The sequence below is a fragment of the Oncorhynchus clarkii genome, chromosome 28, assembly GCF_045791955.1.
Source record: "Oncorhynchus clarkii lewisi isolate Uvic-CL-2024 chromosome 28, UVic_Ocla_1.0, whole genome shotgun sequence".
Lineage (NCBI taxonomy): Eukaryota > Metazoa > Chordata > Actinopteri > Salmoniformes > Salmonidae > Oncorhynchus > Oncorhynchus clarkii.
The window spans coordinates 32745300-32771875 of NC_092174.1; the positions used below are offsets into that span (position 1 = coordinate 32745300).

A 26576-nucleotide genomic window follows, 5' to 3' on the forward strand; every position below is an offset into this window, starting at 1 on the left:
GATGCACAAAATACTAATGAAAGAGAGGAAGGGTGGGAAAGACAAACGTGAGATGGAGGGAATTGTGTGTAAGGCGTGAGGTTATGTTAAAAATTGTAACATGTTAAGTTTCCATTGTAGTCTCTCAATTAACTTAAAACTGTATTTAGTGGTAGATACACAAACAAATGAGGTGGTTTGGCAGGTCATGTATCGGAGGACACGTGACTCGACCTTCACCTATCCCGAGCCCATTGGGCAGTTGCAGCATTGAGACAAGACCGTAATCGGATATCACAAAATTGGGGGTAAAATACAAAAATAAAAACTGACAGCACTGCAGAGCAAAATGCATGTATTTTATTGGCTTGACAAAGCCATATGGGGAAAAGCTATTCTAACCATCACATATTCCTCATGACAGTCTTTTTTAGAGCCATTTGCTTTCAGTAAAAATGTTTTTTTTAAATGCCGTCCCCCAAATCGTATGTCAGAAAACCTTTCCATTCGTCTTTCCTATTAATTACTTATCTTCATCTACTTCATGGCCCTAAGCACTTCGTACAAATGCCTGTTGTCCATCACTGACACCTTGTGGATCTCCAATATTACTGCAACTTTTTTTTTTTGACCGGCATTGGTTTTAAGGTATATGCCATTTTCAGCTTCATAGTAATAGAGGATAAAGAAATGAAGAAGTTACCCGGAACATGAAAAGTGTGAAAGAGTTAAAAAAATGTATCCATTTAGCTCTTTGTTTTGCTACAATGATCTGAATAATTATGGGCATCTCCAACTGACAGAAGTTCGCTCTTGCAGAAAACAAGCGCAAAAGCTTTTTCAAACGTATTTTATTTGTACATTCACAGGAGTAAACAAAAAAGAAAAGCTTTAATAATGATTTAAAAACCTATTAAAACCATTTGTGTGGAGTTTTAATATGCACCCCTTCTCCAGCTTGCGTTGACCGTACAGGGAGAACTATTGGATGAGCAGAAAGAAGCATTTAGAAGATGAAAACACAGATCAGAGGAGCATGTCATTTCTACTATCTTGCAGATAATAGTCTCATCCCTCAAACTAAACAAAGACAGAGGGGACAGAACACTGTACAACCACGTCAGTCCTCCCTAGGACACAAGGCTGAACTGGGACAACATGCAGCAATGATGAAGCACCCCACAGAAACCAGTCGTGGAACACACACTGGTTTTTGGCCTTCACCAGTTGTATGTGTGTGTGTTCCACGACTGGTTTTTGGCCTTCACCAGTTGTATGTGTGTGTGTTCCACGACTGGTTTTTGTGGGGTGCTTCATCATTGCTGCATGTTGTCCCAGTCCACTGTGCTCAGCCTTGGCCAAAAACCAGTGTGTGTGTATGCATCGAACTCTACGTAAAACACTTACATATGGGGGGGGGGAGAGAGTTGGTTGCCTTACTGTCAATCTCACAAGAATATAATAAAACAAAAAAATAAAACAGTCAGGCAAAATGAAATAAAATCTAAACTTTCATAATGGAGCAAGACAGATAGCAGCCTGGGGGGAAAACATTGCTAAACCATGGTCCCTATCTGTGTCGGTGTGTGTTTAAAAAAAGTGACAGATAGTGACAACATCTGTTGGTCTACTGTAGGGTCTTATATTGTAACAAAGTAAATGTAGTGAGGGGGAATGGAGGGGGTTATTTTAAGACAGTTCCTCTAGCGTCGTCTGTCACGATGTGGGGGGTCACTGTGGCTGCGGGAGCGTCTGCCCCCCCCTGCACTGCTGCCCCCAGGTCTGCGGTAGCAGTCTTCTCTGTGTTTGTCACTCTCTCCATCTCTTCCCCCGTCTCTCTCTCGCTCTCTGTACCGCTCCCCCTCGCCTCTTTCTCCAGATGCGGCACTCGCGGCTTTCATCCTTTCTTTGCGATCTTCCTCCCTTTTCTTCTCCACCTCCTCTTGCTGCTCCTTCCTCCTCTTCTCTCTCTCCTTCATCCGCTCTTGTCGAGCTGTCTCCTTCTGTGAAAACTGGCCACAAAGAGACAGAACATGGGAGAACGTCAGAGATGTGCACTGTGAACAATTGAAATCAATACTTTCAACAAATGTAAGGAAGGACATGTAGACCCTATATCAATCACAAATGAATCTATAATCTTGTTCAGATAGTTGTGTTGTGTGTATAACTGACCTGCTCTTCTGTGAGGGGGAGCCAGTATATACAAGGGGCTGCTTTGGTTTTCTTGAACAGTTCATCCAGCAGTTTGACAGGAGGTTCATCTGCAGCTTTCTCTGAAGAAACACAAAGAGTAAACATACAGTTGACACAACAGGGCACAGATCGAAACACCCATCTTTCCATCACTAACTCGTCACCTTTCTTGTCCATCTTCCTCTCCTTGCGTTTCCTCTCTCTGGAGCGGGATCGTCTGGGGACCGCTTCCTTTCCAGGTTTTTCTGGACCAAAGTCCCGGACCTTGTCCCTGTCCCACTCCCTCTCAGCCCGGGTCCTCTCCCTGTGCTCCATCTCACGCTCTCGCTCCGCCCACTGTTCCCGTTTGGGCAGGAGAGGGGGCAGGGCCGCCCCCCGACCAGGCACCGCCGCAGCCCCCCGCTCACCCTCCCCAGCCCTCTCAGGGGGAGGCAGGCCTCTGTGGAAATCCAGCTACAGAGGAAGGGGAGCGTTACCATAACGATATGGGAACGATATCCATCATCAGGTAGGGCAAACCCACGAGAACACAGATAGTCTTACCTCCTCCTGCTGAATGAAGTCCAAATTGAGGAACTTGGGGTTGCTTTGAGGCCATTTCACCCCATGCAGGGCTGCACAAGTGGCAATTGACTCCTCTGCACTGGAGTACTGGAAGAAAAAGGAGAGCAAGACAGGACATCCATGAGGAACAGTGAGGCTTGCCTTAGATAAGACAGAATAGGGAGATGTAGGTGATGTTCTGGGCTGCACCTCAAATGACACCCTTGTCCCCCCTATAGTCAAATGCACTAGCTTTGACCACAGCCTCCGACGGATGATAACAAGAAGTGTACTATACGGAGAGTAGGATATCGGTTGAGACACAGCCCTGGATTCAGGATGATGGCTAACAGACAGAGACGTACTGTGACGTAGCAGTGAGATTTGATCTTGTCGATCCAGAAACCGTCCTCGTGCACGGTGCCGGTCCTACCGAGCAGCTCCTTCAGCTGGCTCAGGGTGAACGGACGAACCAGGTTGGACACGTGGACGATGTTGGACACTTTGCCTCGTGGAGGAGAGGGCTGCTTGGCCGTGCGGACAGGGTCATCTATGGTGATGGACACGCCAGACTTCTGCTGGCTGATGGAGCGACGGATCAATGTGTCACTGGGGGTCACTGAGGAGAGGAAAAGATAGAGATACATCAACCTGACCTCACTCAACATATCAAAGGGTAGAATCTAGCCCAGGGTTAGAGGTTTTGATCTGATAAGAAAATTAATTAATCAATTTTGGATCAATCTATCACCTGTTTTCATCTCCATGTCATGGCTGGGGGGAGAGGGGCATTGTGTCTCCATGGAGTCTCTCTGGAATGAGCCATCCATCTTCTCCTCTCTGTCTCCTTTAACCTCCCTTCCATCCTCTCGGTCTTCCTCCTCGTGTTCACTCCTCTTGGACTCCTTCTGTCCATTCTCCTGGGTCACTGACGGGACCACCTACATTACAGGTGGGTGGGGAAGAGGCGGCACACACGTTTTAATATGACATTCACAAATGCTAATAGCTTTGGGTTAATTAAGGATGTTAGCCGTTATAGTAAATCCTACTGAATGCATCTTTATTAATGAGTGCAGAAAAAACAATTTCCAGTAATACATTCCTACCACTTGAAACTAGATAAAATGTACAGTCCACAGACCAGGTGAAGTTAAAGTTGAACTCTGACCTGTGTGACTGTGCGTCTGATCTTGAGGTCCTGCTCACCCCGCTCCCTGCCCTCCTCCTCCACCCCAGAGAGGTGATCCTCCCCTGGGTGCAGATCCACCACCATCTCCTGGCCTGGACACAGTCTGATGTCTGGGATCAGAGACTGGGGAAAAACAGAATCAACAGATTAGGGGTGGGAGAAAGAAGCATCAAGACTCTGATAGTAAAAAGTTTGATAGTATTCATTCTGAGGTGTTTTAGATAAGTAATATGTACAAGAGTATTTTTTGCAGTGTACTGATGCTATACCTTCAGAGAGTCTGTGGTGATGCTCATGGATGATTTCTTGGTTGTGACTGCAGTGCTGGATCCCCATCGCCTCTTCCTCCCAGCCCCAGACTCTGTTTCGCCCTCTGCAGTGACAGCACCTGGAGAGGCCTTGCTGCCTGGAAGACATAGGGGAATTTAACCATGGCCAAACGCACAATCGCAAGCACACACACACATTTATAACTGGCGCTCACTCACACATATGCAAACTAAACAAAAAACCAAGACTACCTACTGGGCTGAAAAAAACAAAACAGGCATGAGCGTTTAGAGGGAGGTATACTCACTGCTAAGGGAGATCCTACGGGCTGTGAATGCTTTTGGTGTCACACGCTGAAACAAAAAGAAATAAACACACCCCAAAGTAGAGAGGGGAAAAGGTGAGAGGTAGAGATGAAGAGGTGCATGGACAGATTGAAGGGAAGACAGGACAAGAGAAAGTGGGTGGGTGAATAAGGGAAGAGAAACTAGATGAGACTGCAGGTCACTTTCCACCTCAACATAGCCAGACTATGATTTGCACCAGAGTCATATAGACTCACTATATATGTCTCTCAATGGCACACTGTAGTTTATATATATGCTTGGTCTCAAAACAGTGCGTATGACTTTAAGATAATGACTGAAGCCCCAAATGTGTTTATTATTGGTGTAGAATGGTGTTAGGGGAGCCGAAGTCTCACACACACAGAAAGACATAGTAGCCTGATGACAATACTGCAGTTTAAATTCATTTCGTTGCAATAGAACATCTGAATGGTGTAGCTGGTAAACCAAGAGGCTGCCAGGATTACTGAGTCATAAAACAAGACTATGAAATATTGGGTGGTTTATAACCATTTTTCATTCCAAACTGCAGTAGCAATAAATATGTAAATTAATCCATTTGGATTTGACAATTATGTCAGAATCAATTCCCCCATTTTAGGGTAAGAGGAGGGAGTCAACAAACTATGCATTTTCTAAATATAGTTTTTTGGTAAATAATAACATTGAGAAAATGACTACTTATTCCCTGGTACCACTGACACCTGATGCTTACTGGGATGGATATGGCCCAATCTTGACTGCATGTACTGTATCTAGGCAACAAGGGTCCAATCAAAGGAGGTTGTCAAGTTTGGGTGGAAATCTGACAGCTGGTTGGCAGGCAGCATGGGCTCTGTAGTTCAGTGGTGGCGGGGCTTGAGTGGCTTTTGAAAAGGTTTGAGTCCAGTCCTTAAGAGGTCAGATATCAGTCCTTTCAGATCTTTGTCGTGCCTTTCTGTTGTGACTGTCCAACTGAGGTTCAATGGAGATGGGACAAGGATAATCAATAATTAACAAGAGTCACTCCAAACACTAGAAGGGGCGTAAGCAGACACCCTCTTCCTCCGGGGCATCAGGAGACAGTGTTGAGTGACAGGTAGCAGCAGAAAAGGGGATCAAATTGGCAAGTCCCTTTTTCAACCAACAACTAGACATTTGGTTGTGAGTCCAAAGAAATGCTGAAGACCATTGAGAAAGTTAACAAATGTCCAAGATCATGTCTTTGAAAAACAGCCATGAAAGAGAGGCCCCAAGTTGTCCACGTGAGAGATTCATTTGGATCCCATTCTGAACAGTTGGAGAACAAAATCCCAAAATGTCCTTTCTCAGAGAAACCACTTAGTCCAGAACAAATATCGACCAGTTAAACTGTCCATTGAGCAGCACATTCGGGTGTAGATAGTGAGAAGACAAATGTACTGAAGTGACCCCATGGGAAGACATCTACAGGCCTGTCGCTGAAGGGTTTGAAACAGTCTATTGAGTGTCTGCCTCTTCATTTCCACTCTGACCCCTCTGTGTGGTGAGATTGTATGTGGCCATACAGGTGTGTATGAACCAGTTGAGCCAGGTGTTGGTGACAGACAGACGAGATCAGTCATCCCAAACCCTCAGCCCATTAGTCCAATCAAGTGCCATCTCCGGGGCAACGTGGCTTTTGTTGCCACAGCTGTCCCACTGCAGTGCCATCTCCGGGGCAACGTGGCTTTTGTTGCCACAGCTGTCCCACTGCAGTGCCATCTCCGGGGCAACGTGGCTTTTGTTGCCACAGCTGTCCCACTGCAGTGCCATCTCCGGGGCAACGTGGCTTTTGTTGCCACAGCTGTCCCACTGCAGTGCACTCGGGGGCCTATCTGTGGTATACCCAGGGCTCTTGGGGACATTGGAACAGGTGCAGCAGTAGTGGCAGAAGTAGTATGCAGGTACCATTATGGGCAATGGAAGAGGCATGAGCACCTTTATAACAAAGCAATCAATGGGGTTTTAAACATCAGCCACAGTAAGAGCATATCCCCTGCTGGTTCTGTCTGAGAGAGCATCAGCAAAGGTTAAGAAAAATACAGAGCTAAGTAAAAAAAATAACAAAATAAACACCTTGCTAATTAAACCTCTTTAAAAAAATGTTTTTTTTTTAAAGAGGGGGCAATGTCACCAAATGAGTATCTTAACACTACAAAAAAAAAGACTTAACTTTCATTTAGATATACATACATACATACATACAGTGGGGCAAAAAAGTATTTAGTCAGCCACCAATTGTGCAAGTTCTCCCACTTAAAAAGATGAGGCCTGTAATTTTCATCATAGGTACACTTCAACTATGACAAGACAAAATGAGAAAAAAAATCCAGAAAAATACATTGTAGGATTTTTTATAAATGTATCTGCAAATTATGGTGGAAAATAAGTATTTGGTCACCTATAAACAAGCAAGATTTCTGGCTCTCACAGACCTGTAACTTCTTCTTTAAGAGGCTCCTCTTTCCTCCACTCGTTACCTGTATTAATGGCACCTGTTTGAACTTGTTATCAGTATAAAAGACACCTGTCCACAACCTCAAACAGTCACACTCCAAACTCCACTATGGCCAAGATTAAAGAGCTGTCAAAGGACACCAGAAACAAAATTGTAGACCTGCACCAGGCTGGGAAGACTGAATCTGCAATAGGTAAGCAGCTTGGTTTGAAGAAATCAACTGTGGGAGCAATTATTAGGAAATGGAAGACATACAAGACCACTGATAATCTCCCTCGATCTGGGGCTCCACGCAAGATCTCACCCCGTGGGGTCAAAATGATCACAAGAACGGTGAGCAAAAATCCCAGAACCACACGGGGGGACCTAGTGAATGACCTGCAGAGAGCTGGGACCAAAGTAACAAAGCCTACCATCAGTAACACACTACACCGCCAGGGACTCAAATCCTGCAGTGCCAGACGTGTCCCCCTGCTTAAGCCAGTACATGTCCAGGCCCGTCTGAAGTTTGCTAGAGAGCATTTGGATGATCCAGAAGAAGATTGGGAGAATGTCATATGGTCAGATGAAACCAAAATAGAACTTTTTGGTCAAAACTCAACTCGTCGTGTTTGGAGGACAAAGAATGCTGAGTTGCATCCAAAGAACACCATACCTACTGTGAAGCATGGGGGTGGAAACATCATGCTTTGGGGCTGTTTTTCTGCAAAGGGACCAGGACGACTGATCCGTGTAAAGGAAAGAATGAATGGGGCCATGTATCGTGAGATTTTGAGTGAAAACCTCCTTCCATCAGCAAGGGCATTGAAGATGAAACGTGGCTGGGTCTTTCAGCATAACCATGATCCCGAACACACCGCTCGGGCAACGAAGGAGTGGCTTCGTAAGAAGCATTTCAAGGTCCTGGAGTGGCCTAGCCGGTCAATAACAAAAGTTTTCCACCATAATTTGCAAATAAATTAATAACAAAATCCTACAATGTGATATTCTGGATTTTTCCCCCTCATTTTGTCTGTCATAGTTGAAGTGTACCTAATTACAGGCCTCTCATCTTTTTAAAATGGAAGAACTTGCACAATTGGTGGCTGACTAAATACTTTTTTGCCCCACTGTACACGTGTGTGTGTGTGTGTGTATATATAAACACACACACACACACACACACACACACACACACACACACACACACACACACACACACACACACACACACACACATATATAACAATGTCTCATTTTCTTTTTGCTTAAATCCCCCAGTCCCATTATAGGCAATTAAGTGATTTTAGGTCATGAAAAATGCTAAGTGATGAGATGTGTGTGCGCGTATATATATTAATATATATTTATATATTAATATATATATATATTTAAAGAACTTGCACATATATATATTAATATATAAATATATATATAAATATATATATATATATATATATATTAATATATATATTTTATATATATATATATATATTAATATATATTTATATATATTAATATATAAATATATATATATATTAATATATATATATATTAATATATAAATATATATATATATATTAATATATTATATATATATATATATATATATATATATATATATATATATATATATATATACACACACACACACACACACACACACACACTGCTCAAAAAATAAAGGGAACACTTAAACAACACAATGTAACTCCAAGTCAATCACACTTCTGTGAAATCAAACTCCATTTAGGAAGCAACACTGATTGACAATAAATGTCACATGCTGTTGTACAAATGGAATAGAAAAACAGGTAGAAATTATAGGCAATTAGCAAGACACCCCCAATAAAGGAGTGGTTCTGCAGGTGATAACCACAGACCACTTCTCAGTTCCTATGCTTCCTGGCTGATGTTTTGGTCACTTTTGAATGCTGGCGGTGCTTTCACTCTAGTGGTAGCATAAGACGGAGTCTACAACCCACACAAGTGGCTCAGGTAGTGCAGCTCATCCAGGATGGCACATCAATGCGAGCTGTGGCAAAGTTTGCTGTGTCTGTCAGCGTAGTGTCCAGAGCATGGAGGCGCTACCAGGAGACAGGCCAGTACATCAGGAGACGTGGAGGAGGCGGTAGGAGGGCAACAACCCAGCAGCAGGACCGCTACCGCCGCCTTTGTGCAAGGAGGAGCACTGCCAGAGCCCTGCAAAATGACCTCCAGCAGGCCACAAATGTGCATGTGTCTGCTCAAACGGTCAGAAACTGAATCCATGAAGGTGGTATGAGGGCCCGACGTCCACAGGTGGGGGTTGTGCTTACAGCCCAACACCGTGCAGGACGTTTGGCATTTGCCAGAGAATACCAAGATTGGCAAATTCGCCACTGGCGCCCTGTGCTCTTCACAGATGAAAGCAGGTTCACACTGAACACGTGACAGACATGACAGTCTGGAGACGCCGTGGAGAATGTTCTGCTGTCTGCAACATCCTCCAGCATGACCGGTTTGGCGGTGGGTCAGTCATGGTGTGGGGTGGCATTTCTTTGGGGGGCCGCACAGCCCTTTGTGCTCGCCAGAGGTAGCCTGACTGCCATTAGGTACCGAGATGAGATCCTCAGACCCCTTGTGAGACCATATGCTGGTGCGGTTGGCCCTGGGTTCCTCCTAATGCAAGACGATGCTAGATCTCATGTGGCTGGAGTGTGTCAGCAGTTCCTGCAAGAGGAAGGCATTGATGCTTTGGACTGGCCCGCCCGTTCCCCAGACCTGAATCCAATTGAGCACATCTGGGACATCATGTCTCGCTCCATCCACCAACCGCTCCATTGCACCACAGACTGTCCAGGAGTTGGTGGATGCTTTAGTCCGAGGAGATCCCTCAGGAGACCATCCGCCACCTCATCAGGAGCATGCCCAGGCGTTGTAGGGAGGTCATACAGGCACGTGGAGGCCACACACACTACTGAGCCTCATTTTGACTTGTTTTAAGGACATTACATCAAAGTTGGATCAGCCTGTAGTGTGGTTTTCCACTTTAATTTTGAGTGTGACTCCAAATCCAGACCTCCATGGGTTGATAAATTTGATTTCCATTGATAATTTGTGTGATTTTGTTGTCAGCACATTCAACTATGTAAAGACAAAAATATTTAATAAGAATATTTCATTCATTCAGATCTAGGATGTGTTATTTTAGTGTTCCCTTTATTTTTTTGAGCAGTGTGTGTGTGTGTGTGTGTGTGTGTACGTATATACACACACACACACACACACACACACACACACACACACATATATATATATATAGGACAGGGGGATTTAAGGAAAAAGAAAACGAGAGGTACGCTCAATAGTACCACCTAAAACTATTACCAAAAACAAACACCTCATCTCCAATTCCTCACTGATATGGTTCATTTTGATGGCTGACAACTGGAGTGATGCCTCCTCACTCGTTGGCCAGCGACAGTCTGAGCCCTCTTTTCAGAGTCATGAAATCCCAGTGTTCCTCAGTAGCCTTACCTCCTCACTGCTCTCAGGAGCCTTCTTAGGCTCAGCCATGGCAGCCTCATTCACCTCCCTATGCAGAGAATGAAAATGAGTGATGACAAGATGAAAGGTTAATGAGACAAGAGGATTGGGGGGGGGGGGGGGTTCTAGTTCATGGCAAAAAGGTATTCAGAAGAGAAAAAAAAATGCAATATGGGGATAGGATGTACAAGCAATATGGTAGTGTCCTGTCCCAAAAATAATGACCTGCCTAACAGGGTGCTCCATGCAGATTGCTGTAGCAGAGACAAGAGCTGCAATATCTGGTGCAACTACTCCATATCACCAAATAAGGCGGGAATCCCTCATCTGCACATTTGCTTTTTTAGCATTTACTTCCACAAGAGAACAAGCCTCATTAGGCTATATTAGGCTATTAGGAAATATTAGGCGTTTGTTTTGCGCTAAATCAAAACCTAGAACTTGCTCTATTAGAATGTAATCATGCTTCTGTAAAAAATGAAATGAACTTGATGTATGAAATGAGGTCTGCTAACAAAATAGACAATGGATACAAATGTGTATGCTTATGATTGCCATTCGCGCATTCTCTTTCCAATTCATGCAGAGTCTGCAGTCACTTTGAAAAGCAAGGTCCGTTGGAATATCCTATTCAAGCGCAATCCCTTTTCACTTGGTTCATTCATTAATTCCATCCAGGAGCGGCACAGTACAATGAGAGCGGTGACTGAACGCCCCCATACAACTCCCGTCCACCCACCCACACACCATCATTCAACAGGAGGACTCTTGTGCTTCGCAATAAGAATCTGACAGCGCAACATTTACCGCTACAAACTTGCAATGGGTTCTAAAAGAGCTGGACGAGAAACAATGTCGCTACAATGCAACACTGCAAACTGGGTGTTGCTTTAAAATCCAAGCACCACGACGAACAATCTCTTCTCTTCCTACCTTATGTTTAACGGCTTTTAATCCCCCCGGACAGCATTTTTACAAAACCTGGTAGAGAGCCAAATATCTCAGCCCGATCAAATCATACAAGGAGACACGCTTTGCAATGAATTAGGCTGCTGGCCGATGTAATGCGTTGTCATCGGTTACAACCAAACCATACACGCAGCACAGCCATATTGAATTGAATGAAAAATGAGACAGGAAAAAAGGACCCTCATTTTCTCAGTCACACCGGTTTCTAGGCAGTCACATTAAACGCCTGAAAGAAATTGTATTAACCTGCGATTCTTCCGTTGACAACACATTTAATAATAGGGGGTCAAGCACCGCATGTTTTAATGGTATTGTTATTTTCCTGCCGTTTGGTCTACAAATAGAGATGGTAAAACTTGCGAGGTTGACACTTGTATTCTCTGGTATTTTTCAGATTGGCTTTATGGAGTTAAGTGTTTGGAATAGCAAACGTAATAAGCAGTATTCTGAATAGACTGCACACAAAAGTTAGCTATATTTTTTATTAAGATAATAATTTTATGTGGAGCATTGGTGGTCTGAAAATGAATTTGAATAAACTGGGTCAAATTGGAAACCTGCAGCTACTAGACAGTTATCACCCTATTTCAAATAATTTTACTTGGCTTGCTTGAATGATGAGCCAAGCAGACAATAACCAACATGACCTTGAGTTGATGGCAATGTTCCTTCTAAACTGCGGGTGAGCTCGCAGTAGCTCCGAGACTGCTGCAAGCAGAGTGCAGAAGAAATAACAGTCCATGGAGAGAAGCACAAGATACAATTTAACTCAACTTCCTAGTTTCCCCAGTTAGTTAACACTATCAACTTTTTCCCCTTTTCTGTGGCAATTGTGATCGAATCAACGCAATATTAGCCACCTTCGATGCAACATAGCAAAACTATGCAAAATATTTTGTTGTAGCGAGAACGCATCAGAGTAGGATTGTATTGCCCAGGACTCAGCCAGTACTCTACACAGACCGGTGCGGCATAACCAATCAGAGCTGCAGTAGGCCTATATGCAAATAGATCTGTGCAATTTATTTTGAAATAGACTTTTTACAGCTGTGGTCGTCAGTAGATGCGCTTGTTTTGAGAACAAATGATGGCAAGATGCAGTAGATGTAAACATTATATTAAATTATATAAATATAGATATATTATATTAAACGGCATTGTTTAAAGTGGCTAGTGATACATTTTTTACATACATTTTTCCATTATTAAAGTGGCTGGAGTTGAGTCAGTATGTTGGCAGCAGCCACTCAATGTTAGTGGTGGCTGTTTAACAGTCTGATGGCCTTGAGATAGAAGCTGTTTTTCAGTCTCTTGGTTCCTGCTCTGATGCACCTGTACTGAGCTCGCCTTCTGGATGATAGCGGGGTGAACAGGAACTGGTTTGGGTGGTTGTTGTCTTTGATGATCTTTATGGCCTTCCTGTGACATCGGGTGGTGTAGGTGTCCTGGAGGGCAGGTAGTTTGCCCCCCCCGGTGATGCGTTGTGCAGACCTCACTACCCTCTGGAGAGCCTTACGGTTGTGGGTGGAGCAGTTGCCGTACCAGGCGGTGATACAGCCCGACAGAATGCTCTCGATTGTGCATCTGTAAAAGTTTGTGAGTGCTTTTGGTGACGAGCTAAATTTATTCAGCCTCCTGAGGTTCAAGAGGCGCTGCTGCGCCTTCTTCACCACACTGTCTGTGTGGGTGGACCAATTCAGTTTGTCCGTGATGTGTACGCCGAGGAACTTAAAACTTACTACCCTCTCCACTACTGTCCTGTCGATGTGGATAGGGGGGTGCTCCCTCTGCTGTTTCCTGAAGTCCACGATCATCTCTTTTGTTTTGTTGACGTTGAGTGTGAGGTTATTTTCCTGACACCACACTCCGAGGGCCCTTACCTCCTCCCTGTAAGCCGTCTCGTCGTTGTTGGTAATCAAGCCTACCACTGTAGTGTCGTCTGCAAACTTGATGATTGAGTTGGAGGCGTGCATGGCCACGCAGTCGTAGGTGAACAGGGAGTACAGGAGAGGGCTCAGAACGCACCCTTATGGGGCCCCAGTGTTGAGGATCAGCGGGGTGGAGATGTTGTTACCTACCCTCACCACCTGGGGGCAGCCCGTCAGGAAGTCCAGTACCCAGTTGCACAGGTCGGGGTCGAGACCCAGGGTCTCGAGCTTGATGACGAGTTTGGAGGGTACTATGGTGCTAAATGCTGCGCTGTAGTCGATCTACAGCCTTCTCACATAGGTATTCCTCTTGTCCAGATGGGTTAGGGCAGTGTGCAGTGTGGTTGCGATTGCGTCGTCTGTGGACCTATTTGGGCGGTAAGTAAATTGGAGTGGGCCTAGGGTGTCAGGTAGGGTGGAGGTGATATGGTCCTTGACTAGTCTCTCAAAGCTTCATGATGAGGGAAGTGAGTGCTACGGGGCGGTAGTCGTTTAGCTCAGTTACCTTAGCTTTCTTGGGAACAGGAACAATGGTGGCCCTCTTGAAGCATGTGGGAACAGCAGACTGGGATAAGGACTGATTGAATATGTCCGTAAACACACCAGCCAGCTGGTCTGCGCATGCTCTGAGGACGCGGCTGAGGATGCCGCCTGGGCCTGCAGCCTTGCGAGGTTTAACACGTTTAAATGTTTTACTCACGTCGGCTGCAGTGAAGGAGAGTCCGCAGGGTTTGGAAGCGGGCCATGTCAGTGGCACTGTATTGTCCTCAAAGCGAGCAAATAAGTTGTTTAGTCTGTCTGTGAGCAAGACATCCTGGTCCACAACAGAGCTGATTTTTTTTTTTTTGCAATCCGTGATTGACTGTAGACCCTGCCACATACCTCGTGTCTGAGCAGTTGATTTGCAACTCTACTTTGTCTCTATACTGACGCTTAGCTTGTTTGATTGCCTTGCGGAGGGAATAGCTACACTGTTTGTATTCGGTCATGTTTCCGGTCACCTTGCCCTGGTTAAAAGCAGTGGTTCGCACTTTCAGTTTCGCGCGAATGCTGCCATCAATCCACGGTTTCTGGTTTGGGAATGTTTTAATAGTTGCTGTGGGTACGACATCGTCGATGCACTTGCTAATAAACTCGCTCACCGAATCAGCGTATTCGTCAATGTTGTTGTTTGACGCAATGCGGAACATATCCCAATCCACGTGATCTAAGCAATCTTGAAGCATGGAATCAGATTGGTCGTTGAACAGACCTAGGAATCCTTGTGAGTAAGTATTAGTATTAGCTAGGTTGCCACTTGTTGATTGCCTATTGAAATTGAACTTCAGTTCATGAAAATAAATAGCTATCCTGCAACTTAACCCCGTTGCCCAAAGCTAACATTATAAGCAGCCAGCTAGCTTCATCTGGCTAGTGACGCTCGACCAGAACAGGTTGTGTTGTAAAGCTAGCTACAATAAGGATTAGGCACAATAGTGGAATTTGAGGTTTACCTTCAAAATAAAAGCATGTCATTGACAGTGAAGCAAATAGAATTATGCTATACTTTTATTTTGAAGGCTAACTGCAAAGTCCACTACTGTGGCTAATCCTTATTGTGACAAGCTTCACAGATGGATCTGACCACCATAAATCAAATAATATAACGGTCTTCTAAATTAGGGTTATTTTAGATGATGACACCTACCTATATAGTTAGCTAGCGAACTATAGCCACTGAAACAGATGTTGTTTTGCTATGTTTTTGGGGAAGAACATTGTTTGCATCCATGAGCTAGCTAGCTTTTTATGACCAGCACTGTAGGTGCGCGAGACAACTTTACCAGCATCATAGCATACATATCGATGAATCGTGGTGACGTATGAAATTCTAGTGCTAGTGTAATCAATGTGTAATAACTACCTAAAAAAATGTATGAACGCGTTAAATATTTTTGTGAAGTGCAATCATATTCAGGTCCTGATTGGTCAAATAGTGTTATTTGATGCGTGTCTTTTTTGACGCAAAGACCCAAACGGCGTCCCATAGAAATCCTGGTTGAGAATGAAACGGCTGAACAACGAAACAGCACAGCAAGTAAGTGAAAGAAATAGGTTTTGATGATGTTTTACTGATAATGGGGACATATGTAAATGGAAACAATAACTTTTTGGTCAGTGTGGTGTGTGTGTGTAACCTTTATTTAACTAGGCAAGTCAGTTAAGAACAAATTCTTATTTACAACGACAGCCTACCCCGGCCAAACCCGGACGACTCTGGGCCAATTGTGCGCCACCTTATGGGACTCCCAATCACAGCCAGATGTGATACAGCCTGGATTCGAATCAGGGACTGTAGTGACGCCTCTTGCACTGAGATGCAGTGACTTAGACCGATGTGTCCATTTGTGTGTGTTAACTATTTAAACTGTACTAAAACGCTTAAAAGGCCGCAAAAATTGTCAATATCAGGATCAGCTTTTTTTGGCAAGGAAAATATCACGTCGGTATCGGCCAAAAATATAATAATGACGCATCACTCAAGGCAAGGGATGGCTACTTTGAAGAATCTCAAATCTAAATGACATTTGTTTATCACCTTTTTGGTTACTACATGATACTACTAACCCTAACCCATATGTGTTATTTCATAGTTTTTCACTATATACACTGCTCAAAAAAATAAAGGGAACACTAAAATAACACATCCTAGATCTGAATGAATGAAATATTCTTATTAAATACTTTTTTCTTTACATAGTTGAATGTGCTGACAACAAATTCACACAAAAATGATCAATGGAAATCAAATTTATCAACCCATGGAGGTCTGGATTTGGAGTCACACTCAAAATTAAAGTGGAAAACCACACTACAGGCTGATCCAACTTTGATGTAATGTCCTTAATACAAATCAAAATGTATCCCAGTAGTGTGTGTGGCCTCCACGTGCCTGTATGACCTCCCTACAACGCCTGGGCATGCTCCTGATGAGGTGGCGGTTGGTCTCCTGAGGGATCTCCTCCCAAACCTGGACTAAAGCATCCGCCAACTCCTGGACAGTCTGTTGGTGGATGGAGCGAGACATGATGTCCCAGATGTGCTCAATTGGATTCAGGTCTGGGGAATGGGCGGGCCAGTCCAAAGCATCAATGCCTTCCTCTTGCAGGAACTGCTGACACACTCCAGCCACATGAGGTCTAGCATTGACTTGCATTAGGAGGAACCCAGGGCCAACCGCACCAGCATAAGGTCTCACAAGGGGTCTGAGGATCTCATCTCGGTACCTAATGGCAGTCAGGCTACCTCTGGCGAGCACGTGGAGGCCTGTGCGGTCCCCCCAAAGAAATGCCACCCCACACCCTGACTGACCCACCGCCAAACCGGTCATGTTGGAGGATGTTGCAGACAGCAGAACATTCTCCACGGTGTCTCCAGACTGTCACGTCTGTCACATGTGCTCAGTGTGAATCTGCTTTCATCTGTGAAGAGCACAGGGCGCCAGTGGCGAATTTGCCAATCTTGGTGTTTTCTGGCAAATGCCAAACGTCCTGCACGGTGTTGGGCTGTAAGCACAACCCCCACCTGTGGACGTCAGGCCCACATACCACCCTCATGGAGTCTGTTTCTGACCGTGTGAGCAGACACATGCACATTTGTGGCCTGCTGGAGGTCATTTTGCAGGGCTCTGGCAGTGCTCCTCCTGCTCCTCCTTGCACAAAGGCGGAGGTAGCGGTCCTGCTGCTGGGTTGTTGCCCTCCTACGGCCTCCTCCACGTCTCCTGATGTACTGGCCTGTCTCCTGGTAGCGCCTCCATGCTCTAGGCACTACGCTGACAGACACAGCAAACCTTCTTGCCACATCCCGCATTGATGTGCCATCCTGGATAAGCTGCACTACCTGAGCCACTTGTGTGGGTTGTAGACTCCGTCTCATGCTACCACTAGAGTGAAAGCACCGCCAGCATTCAAAAGTGACCAAAACATCAGCCAGGAAGCATAGGAACTGAGAAGTGGTCTGTGGTTATCACCTGCAGAACCACTCCTTTATTGGGGGTGTCTTGCTAAATGCCTATAATTTCCACTTGATGTCTATTCCATTTGCACAACAGCATGTGAAATTTATTGTCAATCAGTGTTGCTTCCTAAGTGGAGTTTGATTTCACAGAAGTGTGATTGACTTGGAGTTACATTGTGTTGTTTAAGTGTTCCCTTTATTTTTTTGAGCAGTTATATATATATAATGAGTAGGTGTGTCCAAACTTTTGACTGCTACTGTGTCTTTTGCACCAATTCTATAAGCTCACCTTGTAGTGTCTGTCTTTACCTCCTCTCCCTCGCTGTCCTTCTGCCCATTGTCTTCTCCTGCATGTATTCCAAGGAATGGTTTCTGATGGTCATGAAGAGGGTGGTGTCAGACGAGAAGAACCATAAAATAAAAGATATTTAGGAGATTTGTAGAGAATAAAGAGACTACAGGTTGAATCTCTGCTGACCTTCCTGTGTCTGGCTCCATCAATGTTTACGTCCACTTCCTCCTCCCCAGATACTCGCTTTTTATGCTGTGGGGCTTTTGGGGCCTCAGTTGGATCCTCAGGTTGACTAACCGTTTCCGTATCCTGGGATATGGTGTTTGTCTGAGGTTTCTCAGGCTAAGGGATAGCGAGAACAAGTAAATTAATTGTATATTGTGCAGAATATCAAGACATGAGCAGCTGAGTCACAGTTGTAAGTATACATCTGTCATTTAGGCAACTTATGGTTAAAATAAGAATGATGGATGTTTGTGTTATGCCATCATTACGTCTCGGCTTGTCTGGTCTTTTATTTGTATTGTTTTTACCCCTTTTTCTTTTGTGCTATTGAGTAAGCAATGCAAAGACAAAAAACAGTACATGACAATGGACTTGATCATCTTTTAATATTTCATCATTGTTTTGCTGCAAGTTGTTTCATGTTTATTGTGTGATTTACAAGTACATCATGTAGGCTTAAAGAGTCCAGCAAGAGCACACCTAGACCTATACCATGTACTTATATACACACGCACACAGAAAACCCCTTTGCCTCTATCTGTTACTACTAGAGCGAAACATGTTATTCATAAATCAGAAGCATTCCTGAAACATCGAACATCTGGATTTGATCACGTCGACAAGGTTACTTTGAACATGAATGAAATAACAGCTTCTAATCTCCAATGACCATTGATTGTCACTGCTTGGGTGGTCTTGTAAAATCTAGGCCCTGACAAAATGAAAAACAAAAACAATCTAAAGAAAATCCAAGTACTAGGCTACATGGTTAATGAACATTACTATTCTCATATTGCTGTTGGATCATCATTTCATTGATTGAAAGAGAAAGAACACATAGACCACTCACCTTTCTACCACTGGGAGTGGTGTGTGTTTTGCCCTGGGATGATGATGAACCAGACGAACCTGAGGACGACGACCCAGAGTCAGAATCTGAGGAGTCATTCGACGAGGAAGACCGTCTTCCCAGCTTTTCTTCTTTCTTTTGACTTCTCTCCCTTCCTTTTTCTACCTTGCCTTCCACTGGTTGGGGTGAGGGAGGTAGCACAGCTCCCGCTGGACCTGAGGGGGCGTTTGCTTCTCTGGCCATCTCTCCCACCGCCTGTTTGTCTGTCTCCTCTCTATGTGCTTGGACATGCTCCTCTGAGACCAGGCTCTTACCCTTTTCTTCTTCAGGACTCTTGCCCAGTGTGGCAATCACTGGGGTCTCCCTCTCTGGCCCTGTCGTCCCCGACGTGTCTGCTCCAGAAACAGGGACCCCCTGACTTGCAGGCTTCTTTGGTGCTGCTTGCCAAGCAGAAGGCTGGGCCCCCTGCTGAGTACCTTCCTGCTCTGGTTCCCCAGGTTTGCTGGGGGACTGGAGAGCTAAGGACTGAGGATGGGGGCTTTCAGAGAATGTACGGGGCCTCTTGATGACCCCGGATGCAGAAGACTGGGATAGAACTATGGGGTCTCTCAAGAAACGGAACTTCTTGAAGGAGGACTGGGGTGACAGAGACGTTGCTAGAGATTGTGACAGGGGCGTACCAGATTCAGCTGGCCGGTTGTCTCTTAATGCTTTTTGGGGTAGGGATGGCACTTTGGGCTCCCCACCCTCCTCTGTTGCCGCCATCTTACCTGCTCCTGTGGAGAGGGGAGGAGTAGGCAGGGGGGTAAGACCAAACTCACGACTACGCTTCCATGGAGGAAGATGACTCTCCCTCTCCTCTTTCTCTCTCTGCGAGGACTTCTGTTCCAAAGCTCTCTCCCTCTCCTCTTTCTCTCTCTGCAAGGCCTTCTGTTCCAAAGCTCTCTCCCTCTCCACTTTCTCTCTGTGCAAGGCCTTCTCCTGTTCCAAAGCTCTCTCCTTCTCCCTGTGCAAGGCATTCTCCTGTTCCAAAGCTCTCTCCTTCTCCTTTTTCTCTCTTTCTCTGTGCAAGGCCTTCTCCTGTTCCAAAGCGCTCTCCCTCTCCTCTTTGTGCAAGGCCTTCTCCTGTTCCAAAACTCTCTCCCTCTCTCTCTGCAAGGCCTTCTGTTCCAAAGCGCTCTCCCTCACCTCTTTCTCTCTGTGCAAGGCTTTCTCCTGTTCCAAAGCGCTCTCCCTCTCCTCTTTCTCTCTGTACAAGGCCTTCTCCTGTTCCAAAGCTCTCTCCTTCTCCTCTTTCTCTCTGTGCAAGGCCTTCTCCTGTTCCAAAGCTCTCTCCTTCTCCTCTTTCTCTCTCTGCAAGGCCTTCTCCTGTTCCAAAGCTCTCTCCCTCTCCTCTTTCTCTCTGTGCAAGGCTTTCTCCTGTTCCAAAGCGCTCTCCCTCTCCTCTTTCTCTCTGTGCAAGGCCTTCTCCTGTTCCAAAGCTCTCTCCTTCTCCTCTTTCTCTCTGTGCAAGGCCTTCTCCTGTTCCAAAGCTCTCTCCTTCTCCTCTTTCTCTCTCTGCAAGGCCTTCTCCTGTTCCAAAGCTCTCTCCCTCTCCTCTTTCTCTCTGTGCAAGGCCTTCTCCTGTTCCAAAGCTCTCTCCATCGCCTCCCTCTCTCTGTGCAAGGCCTTCTCCTGTTCCAAAGCTCTCTCCCTCTCTCTGTGCAAGGCCTTCTCCTGTTCCAAAGCTCTCTCCCTCTCCTCTTTCTCTCTCTGCAAGGCCTTCTCCTGTTCCAAAGCTCTCTCCCTCTCCTCTTTTTCTCTCTGTAGGACCTTCTCCTGTTCTAAGGCTCTCTCCCTCTCCTCTCTTTCTTTCTCCATGGTTCTTTCTTTCTCAAGGGCTTTCTCACTTTCGATTATTTCTTGCTCCAAAGCCCTCACCTTCTCCTCCCTCTCTTTCTCCTTCATCTCCCGTTCCAAAGCTTTCTGCCGCTCTAGCTCCAAAACCTTTACCCTCTCCATACGCTCTAGCACCAAAGCCTTCTCCTGCTCCCTCTCTCTCTCCAAAGCCTTCTCCTCCTCCCTCTCTCTCTCCAAAGCCTTCTCCTCCTTCCTCTCGCTCTCCAAAGCCTTTTCCTTCCTCTCGCTCTCCAAAGCCTTTTCCTTCCTCTCGCTCTCCAAAGCCTTTTCCTTCCTCTCGCTCTCCAAAGCCTTTTCCTTCCTCTCGCTCTCCAAAGCCTTTTCCTTCCTCTCGCTCTCCAAAGCCTTTTCCTTCCTCTCGCTCTCCAAAGCCTTTTCCTTCCTCTCGCTCTCCAAAGCCTTTTCCTTCCTCTCGCTCTCCAAAGCCTTTTCCTTCCTCTCGCTCTCCAAAGCCTTCTCCTTTCTCTCGCTCTCCAAAGCTTTCTCCTCTCTCTCCTGCTCCAAAGCTCGCTCTCGTTCCATGGCTCTCTGCTTTTCTAATTGCATAGCTTTCTCTCGCTCTTCCCTCTCTTTTGCCAAAGCTTTCTCTCTTTCCTCCTCTTCTCGTTCAAGAGCTTGCGCCCTCTCTCGCGCCAAAGCCCGCTCCTTCCTTTCTTGCTCCAAAGCTTTCTCTCGCTCCAAAGCCTTCTCCCTCTCCTTCTGCTCTCGCGACAAAGCTTTCTCTCTCTCCTTCCTCTCTCGCTCCAAAGCTCTTTCCCTCTCTTGCTCCACAGCATGCTGTTGCTCAAATATTCTCTGCCTCTCCAGTCTTTCCTGCTCCACGGCACCAAGTCGCTCTTGCTCAGGGGATTTTTCTCTTTCACTCTCTGCCTGCAGGTCCTTTTCCTTGTTGTTTTCTTGTGGCCATGCAGCATCTCTCTCTTCCATAATAGTGGGCCTAAGCACACTCACAGGAACTTCACTGTGGGGGAGATGGCCTCCAAGAGCTCCCTGGTTTGTTACTGGAACCAGTCTGGGGAAGGGCAAACTGGCTGCAGCATTGGTTGTGTGGGTGATGGCAGACACTGTGCCCTCTTGAGGACCTCTACCAGAAGACATTGTTGCAGTTGCAGCATTGTTGTCCTGCCTCTCTGCATCCCCACGCCCATGCCACCCAACTCCAGAGAAAGCCCCCTCTGATGCCATTTTGCGTGCCAGCAGGGTCAGTGGGCCAGGCTTGCGCTCTGTGTTGCTTTGTGGATCTGGGCTGCTACTACAACTGCCACTGCTAGAGGAGCCAGAGCTGGAGGTACTGGAAGTACGCTGCCTAGCTGGGGGCTCACCTGGACTAGGGGGGCTTTGTTTAGGGGTATCAGGCAGTGGGAATGATAACTCTGGGGGAGGGGAGGGAGGAGGGGTAGGCTGTCGAAGCTGCGGAGACAATAGGGGGGGAATGTGCTGTGGGTGTTGGCGGGATCCTCCAGACCTTGCTCTTGCTAGTTGGCCTCTTGGTGGCTCTCCTAGATTCCTCCTCCTGGCACCGCTATCCCAGGCCTCATCAGCGCCGTCATCATCACTATCTGCTGGGACTTGACTAGAGGTTGGGACTCTCTCTGGTCTCTGCTCGTCAACAGCTACACGCACAGCCAGAGAGGCAACAGCAGCAGAGGTAGGGGCAGGTGGAGGAGACACATGGCCGTCTCTGGACATGTGCCCCTCTCCCTCTCTTGCTGGGCCTGCTAGTCCCTTTCCCTCTGAGAGGCCAAAAAGTTTGCGCTGGTCAACCAACACGGGTGCGACATCCTGATGAGGTCAGAAAGAGAGTTGAGATCGAGTATGTAGCAGGACTATGCCAGAGTTTCTCCCATGCAAGCAATTATTCAAGCCTAGATTAAAGTGCATGTAAGATCAGGTCAATCATGCAAGATTCTCATACATGCAAGTTGTACAACAAGAGACTTAAAAACCTGAAAGAATACAGTGATTAGTCTGCAAAAAACCTGGTCTGGGGCAGCACAGGCAGCGCTGTTATTGTCCTGTGTGTGGTCCTCTTTGTCTGTATCTGGAAAAACATAGTAGTGATATGTAAGAGGGGAAAGTACCCTCAGCAAGAAATGAGTCAGCTGATCTGATTTGATACACAAACAAAGCTCTCTCAGTAAAGGCATGGAGCGGTCATGTAAACTACTCGAGCATAAACCCAAAGCCAATATGTACAGGTGAGGGGGGGCTCTGCCAACTTACCATCATCTTCAACTGCTTCCCGGGCCTCTCTCTCCAGACGCTGCCTCAAGAGCTCCTGCTGTTTTGCCAAATACTGCTTTATGAAGCTGTTCTGGCTCATCTCTTCACCAATCTGAAATACACAAGACAAACAGAGACTAATAAAATCCTTGCCGATAACCATCCTCTTGAAGAAGTAATCAGAGAAACTGCCAAATATCTACAAGGAGACGATTTAATTATGTTATGGTTCAATCTAAAAAAAAACTACAAAAATAAGGAAGAAAGTCACACTATACATACTCCCAACAATTTAATGGGTAAACCTAGCCAATGTTATTCTTCATGGTGCTAAAACATGATCCTTGCTATGCAACATCTTGATAGGTCTCACCTGGGAGTTTGGCTGCAGTCCTATGTGATGGTGTGAGGTTCTCTGGAGGTTCTCCAGCATGAGAGCCTGTCAAACATAAGAAGGGATTGACAAACAGTAAACAACCGTTAACTCCCTAAATAATTAGTAATTGTTGTATTGCATCTGATAATCATGTTGTTGAGCTTGCTCCACGATGTGCTCAGAGGAAAGCACACACGGCAGGCACAGGCATGTGTGAACCAGTATCTGGGCCGAGGAGGACACGATGAATATCATCCTTCTCTGCCCAGATACTGGTTCAACTGACATGGAACACTTCAGCAAAACATCAAAGTCAAGATCAACGTCTCATAGTCGTAGAAGAAGCGTAGATTGGCCAATATAATACAACCCTTAACTAGTTAGTAGGCCTTATAATATATTTACAAACTACTTGTTTGTTAGATGCATCTCACGCTACTTGCAATCCAGTTGGATGGCTAACATCACATCTTCTAATTATACAATCAAGCAAGAATTCGTAGAGGATCCGAGGCCCAAAACCAAATAACATGTACTTATTATTATTCATTATTTTGTTTACTACGCTTCCCAAAAGCTTACTAGGTTAAAGTACAGTAAATAGAATATTACTTTGCAGGCTCGTCCACGTTGTATAACCTCCCCCCCAACTCGTGCACATCAACAAAGCGCAGACTTTGCCGCGGTCGATAAAACTAGTTATCACCAGCAATAGTTAGCTATCAGACGTGTCTCATATGAACAACACACGTCCATTTAAACTTCGGTTAACAAGTTATTCATCAAACGAGCCATAAAATGTTTTACAACATAGCACAAAGCTTCCAGTGACGACAAAACATCAACACCACATAAAGTAAACAGCACACACATTTTTATTCTCAAACTAGGCAAGCACTCCGGCCTGCAAGACAAGCATCCGCCAGTCTACTATCCAACACCGAGGGTTTAGTGACTGCAGGTTATAAATTGTCTCTGACCCTTAACGAAACGTACCCCTTTGAGTCTCTTAACGAGAGTATTTTTCTGTCCGCTTTTAGGAAGTCCGCGCTCCTCTAAAGCAGCTTTCAAATCCGCCACGCGAAGTGATTGTAGCGGCCTCCCGTCCAGTTTAACGTCTTCGAGGTCCGCCATTTTCCCCTTCCACTCGTTCGCGTCAGCAACGCCTTCCTTCAACCAACGTCGTAGACAACTTCTGGCAGAAGTGTAAACTGAATGACATTCTTAGATTTTATTAAAATAGGATACATACATTGGATGGTGGATTGTTATCTACACACGCTATTCACTGTGAATTTGCAGAAATAACATACCTAAACTTTATTTTGAAATGGTCATTTCCTACATTATGTTATTTGTGCCGACAGGGGGTACTCTTTCACGTGTCCAAATCATCTTTGGGTCATGTCAAATGAGAAGGGGACCCATAATTATCTTTGGCCTGACCGCCGCCGTGTCTAGAGAAACCAGAGCGAAAGAGAAAGAGAAAGACCCAACTCAGCGGAAAATCTGTCTCCCTCCAGCAGGTGCCAATTTTTCATTGTTTCGCACACCAAGCAATGATTTTTTTGTATGGAGATCACCGAGTTTGAGTTTTTACCCGACAAAGTCATGTTAGGATATATATCTGTTATCCTGTTAACTTTTGTGCCGAATCCACTGCAGTGTTTATGGTCATGTTGCAGGAGTGTGTAGGAGGGTGATTCCAAGATGTGGGAATTGTGAAGGGGAGCATGGGACTGAGTATGCTGTAGTTTTGGTGGATAAAATTGTGTCACCTATAGGGATCCTCATGTTGCTGGGGATCGGAAGTGTCCGGTGCAATAGAGGCAGGTTGAGGTGACCAGAGTCAGAATAGTGCAAAGGAGTCGTATGCAGAGGCAGAGAAGAAAGTAGAGGAGGATGGGTCAAGGGTGAGAGGATCCTTGTGAGTAGTAGATCTGTGCCAGTACAGATGGATGGGCCAATGAGTGATATGCATCGGTAAAGTTGGCTTCTTAGCATTCATAGCAATGGTTATCCACTGTACCGCAGAAATATAACGTAAATAACAGAAAATAGATTTTGTGGTGGCAGCTGCAGATAAGTATTTGGGTATACGAGATTTGACTTAAGAAGAGTTACAGGGTGTGTTGAGTGGTGGTGTCCTGTCCTCTCAGGTCATTGGCATGGTGCAGGAGCAGTAAGGGTCAAGTAGTGGAATGGGGTAGTGGGTTTTTGAGTGTAGGTTTAGTTGGAAGGTTTTTTTTATGAAATAGTGGTATATGTGTAGTGTTAATTGATGGTGCAATGTTTCGCTTTTATATGTGTGTATCACAAAATGTTACATGTTTGACCACACACACTACCGCACAGTAGGTGGCGGCATGCACAAACAAAATGTGCGAACGCCAAGATACCAAAGAAGAAGAATACAGGGCCATAATTGCTGCAGCATGACTAAAATAGCGTCCTGGCCCTGCAATACATGAGCAACTCGCTGTCTGTATGACACTTGTCGTTGATGCTAGTACCCACGCCTTGTGATGAGATGAGTATAGGCTCTGACTCGGCACTACGTCTGCTTTTAAGTAGACAAGGTCGTCTCCAACATCCTTCAATAATATCCGTCCGACTTTGTTACCGTGTAGGTATTGGTACGCCTCCGGACTTTTTAAGTTGCTCATCGCCTTATCATCGCAAGCTACGGATTCAACAAAGTAAGTACGTGATACAAGACGACTTCGTCACGTCATCTTCCCAACCATCAATTACGGAGGGTAGAGGTAGGCTAATAATACCCGTCAGGTTGTGTTCCCATATCATTATTCGTTTTTGCAAGCTCTGCATGAATGTTTGTTTACTTCGAAACGGAAATAACGCCCATAATTCGCGCAAGGCATCATGGGACACAGGACACTCATGCATAGAACAATGAGAGATATTTCACCGGATGTATAAATGTGAAGCATCCGGTTGACATTTCCACTCACGACCAAAAGTGAGAGGAAGCCCAGTGGCTGAAGGTGGAACTACATGGATTTTGGCCCACATTCTGATAATTTACTCATCGGTGACACATTTGATCTCAATTGTTTTTTTCGTCTCAATACAGTTTGTTCCCGAAACTAGAATATGTTACGAACAGAGTGGACTAAGTTTTGTAGACTCGAGCCTTTGCCAAAATGTCCAAAAATTGCGTTGTTTAAGAGTGCAAATGTGAATTGAGTTATTGTACACGCAGACTTCAGAGTATGCGTTCCCCAACTGGGAAATGTACGCTAAAACGCGCCAATAAGATTGCGCTAGCTCGTACTTGGCTCTGCCCACTATGGCTCATTTGTTCC

At 45.4% G+C, this 26576-nt stretch overlaps 1 protein-coding gene across 1 annotated transcript; it reads right to left on the reverse strand.

Annotated features, from left to right (window-relative positions):
- Window positions 1-1467: 1467 nt before the first annotated feature.
- On the reverse strand, window positions 1468-26083 carry LOC139387319 (apoptotic chromatin condensation inducer in the nucleus-like). The gene is made up of 17 exons (XM_071133442.1): window positions 24247-26083; window positions 23248-23313; window positions 22875-22986; window positions 22631-22692; window positions 18753-22433; window positions 17864-18019; window positions 17675-17757; window positions 10484-10541; window positions 4488-4533; window positions 4180-4316; window positions 3890-4033; window positions 3470-3659; window positions 3084-3337; window positions 2719-2826; window positions 2340-2628; window positions 2155-2255; window positions 1468-1991 (listed from the first exon to the last, which is right to left on the reverse strand). Exons 1-17 carry the CDS (start codon window positions 24382-24384, stop codon window positions 1683-1685), a joined length of 5934 nt encoding a protein of 1977 aa, XP_070989543.1. The 5' UTR covers window positions 24385-26083; the 3' UTR covers window positions 1468-1682.
- Between the last annotated feature and the right edge of the window lie 493 nt (window positions 26084-26576).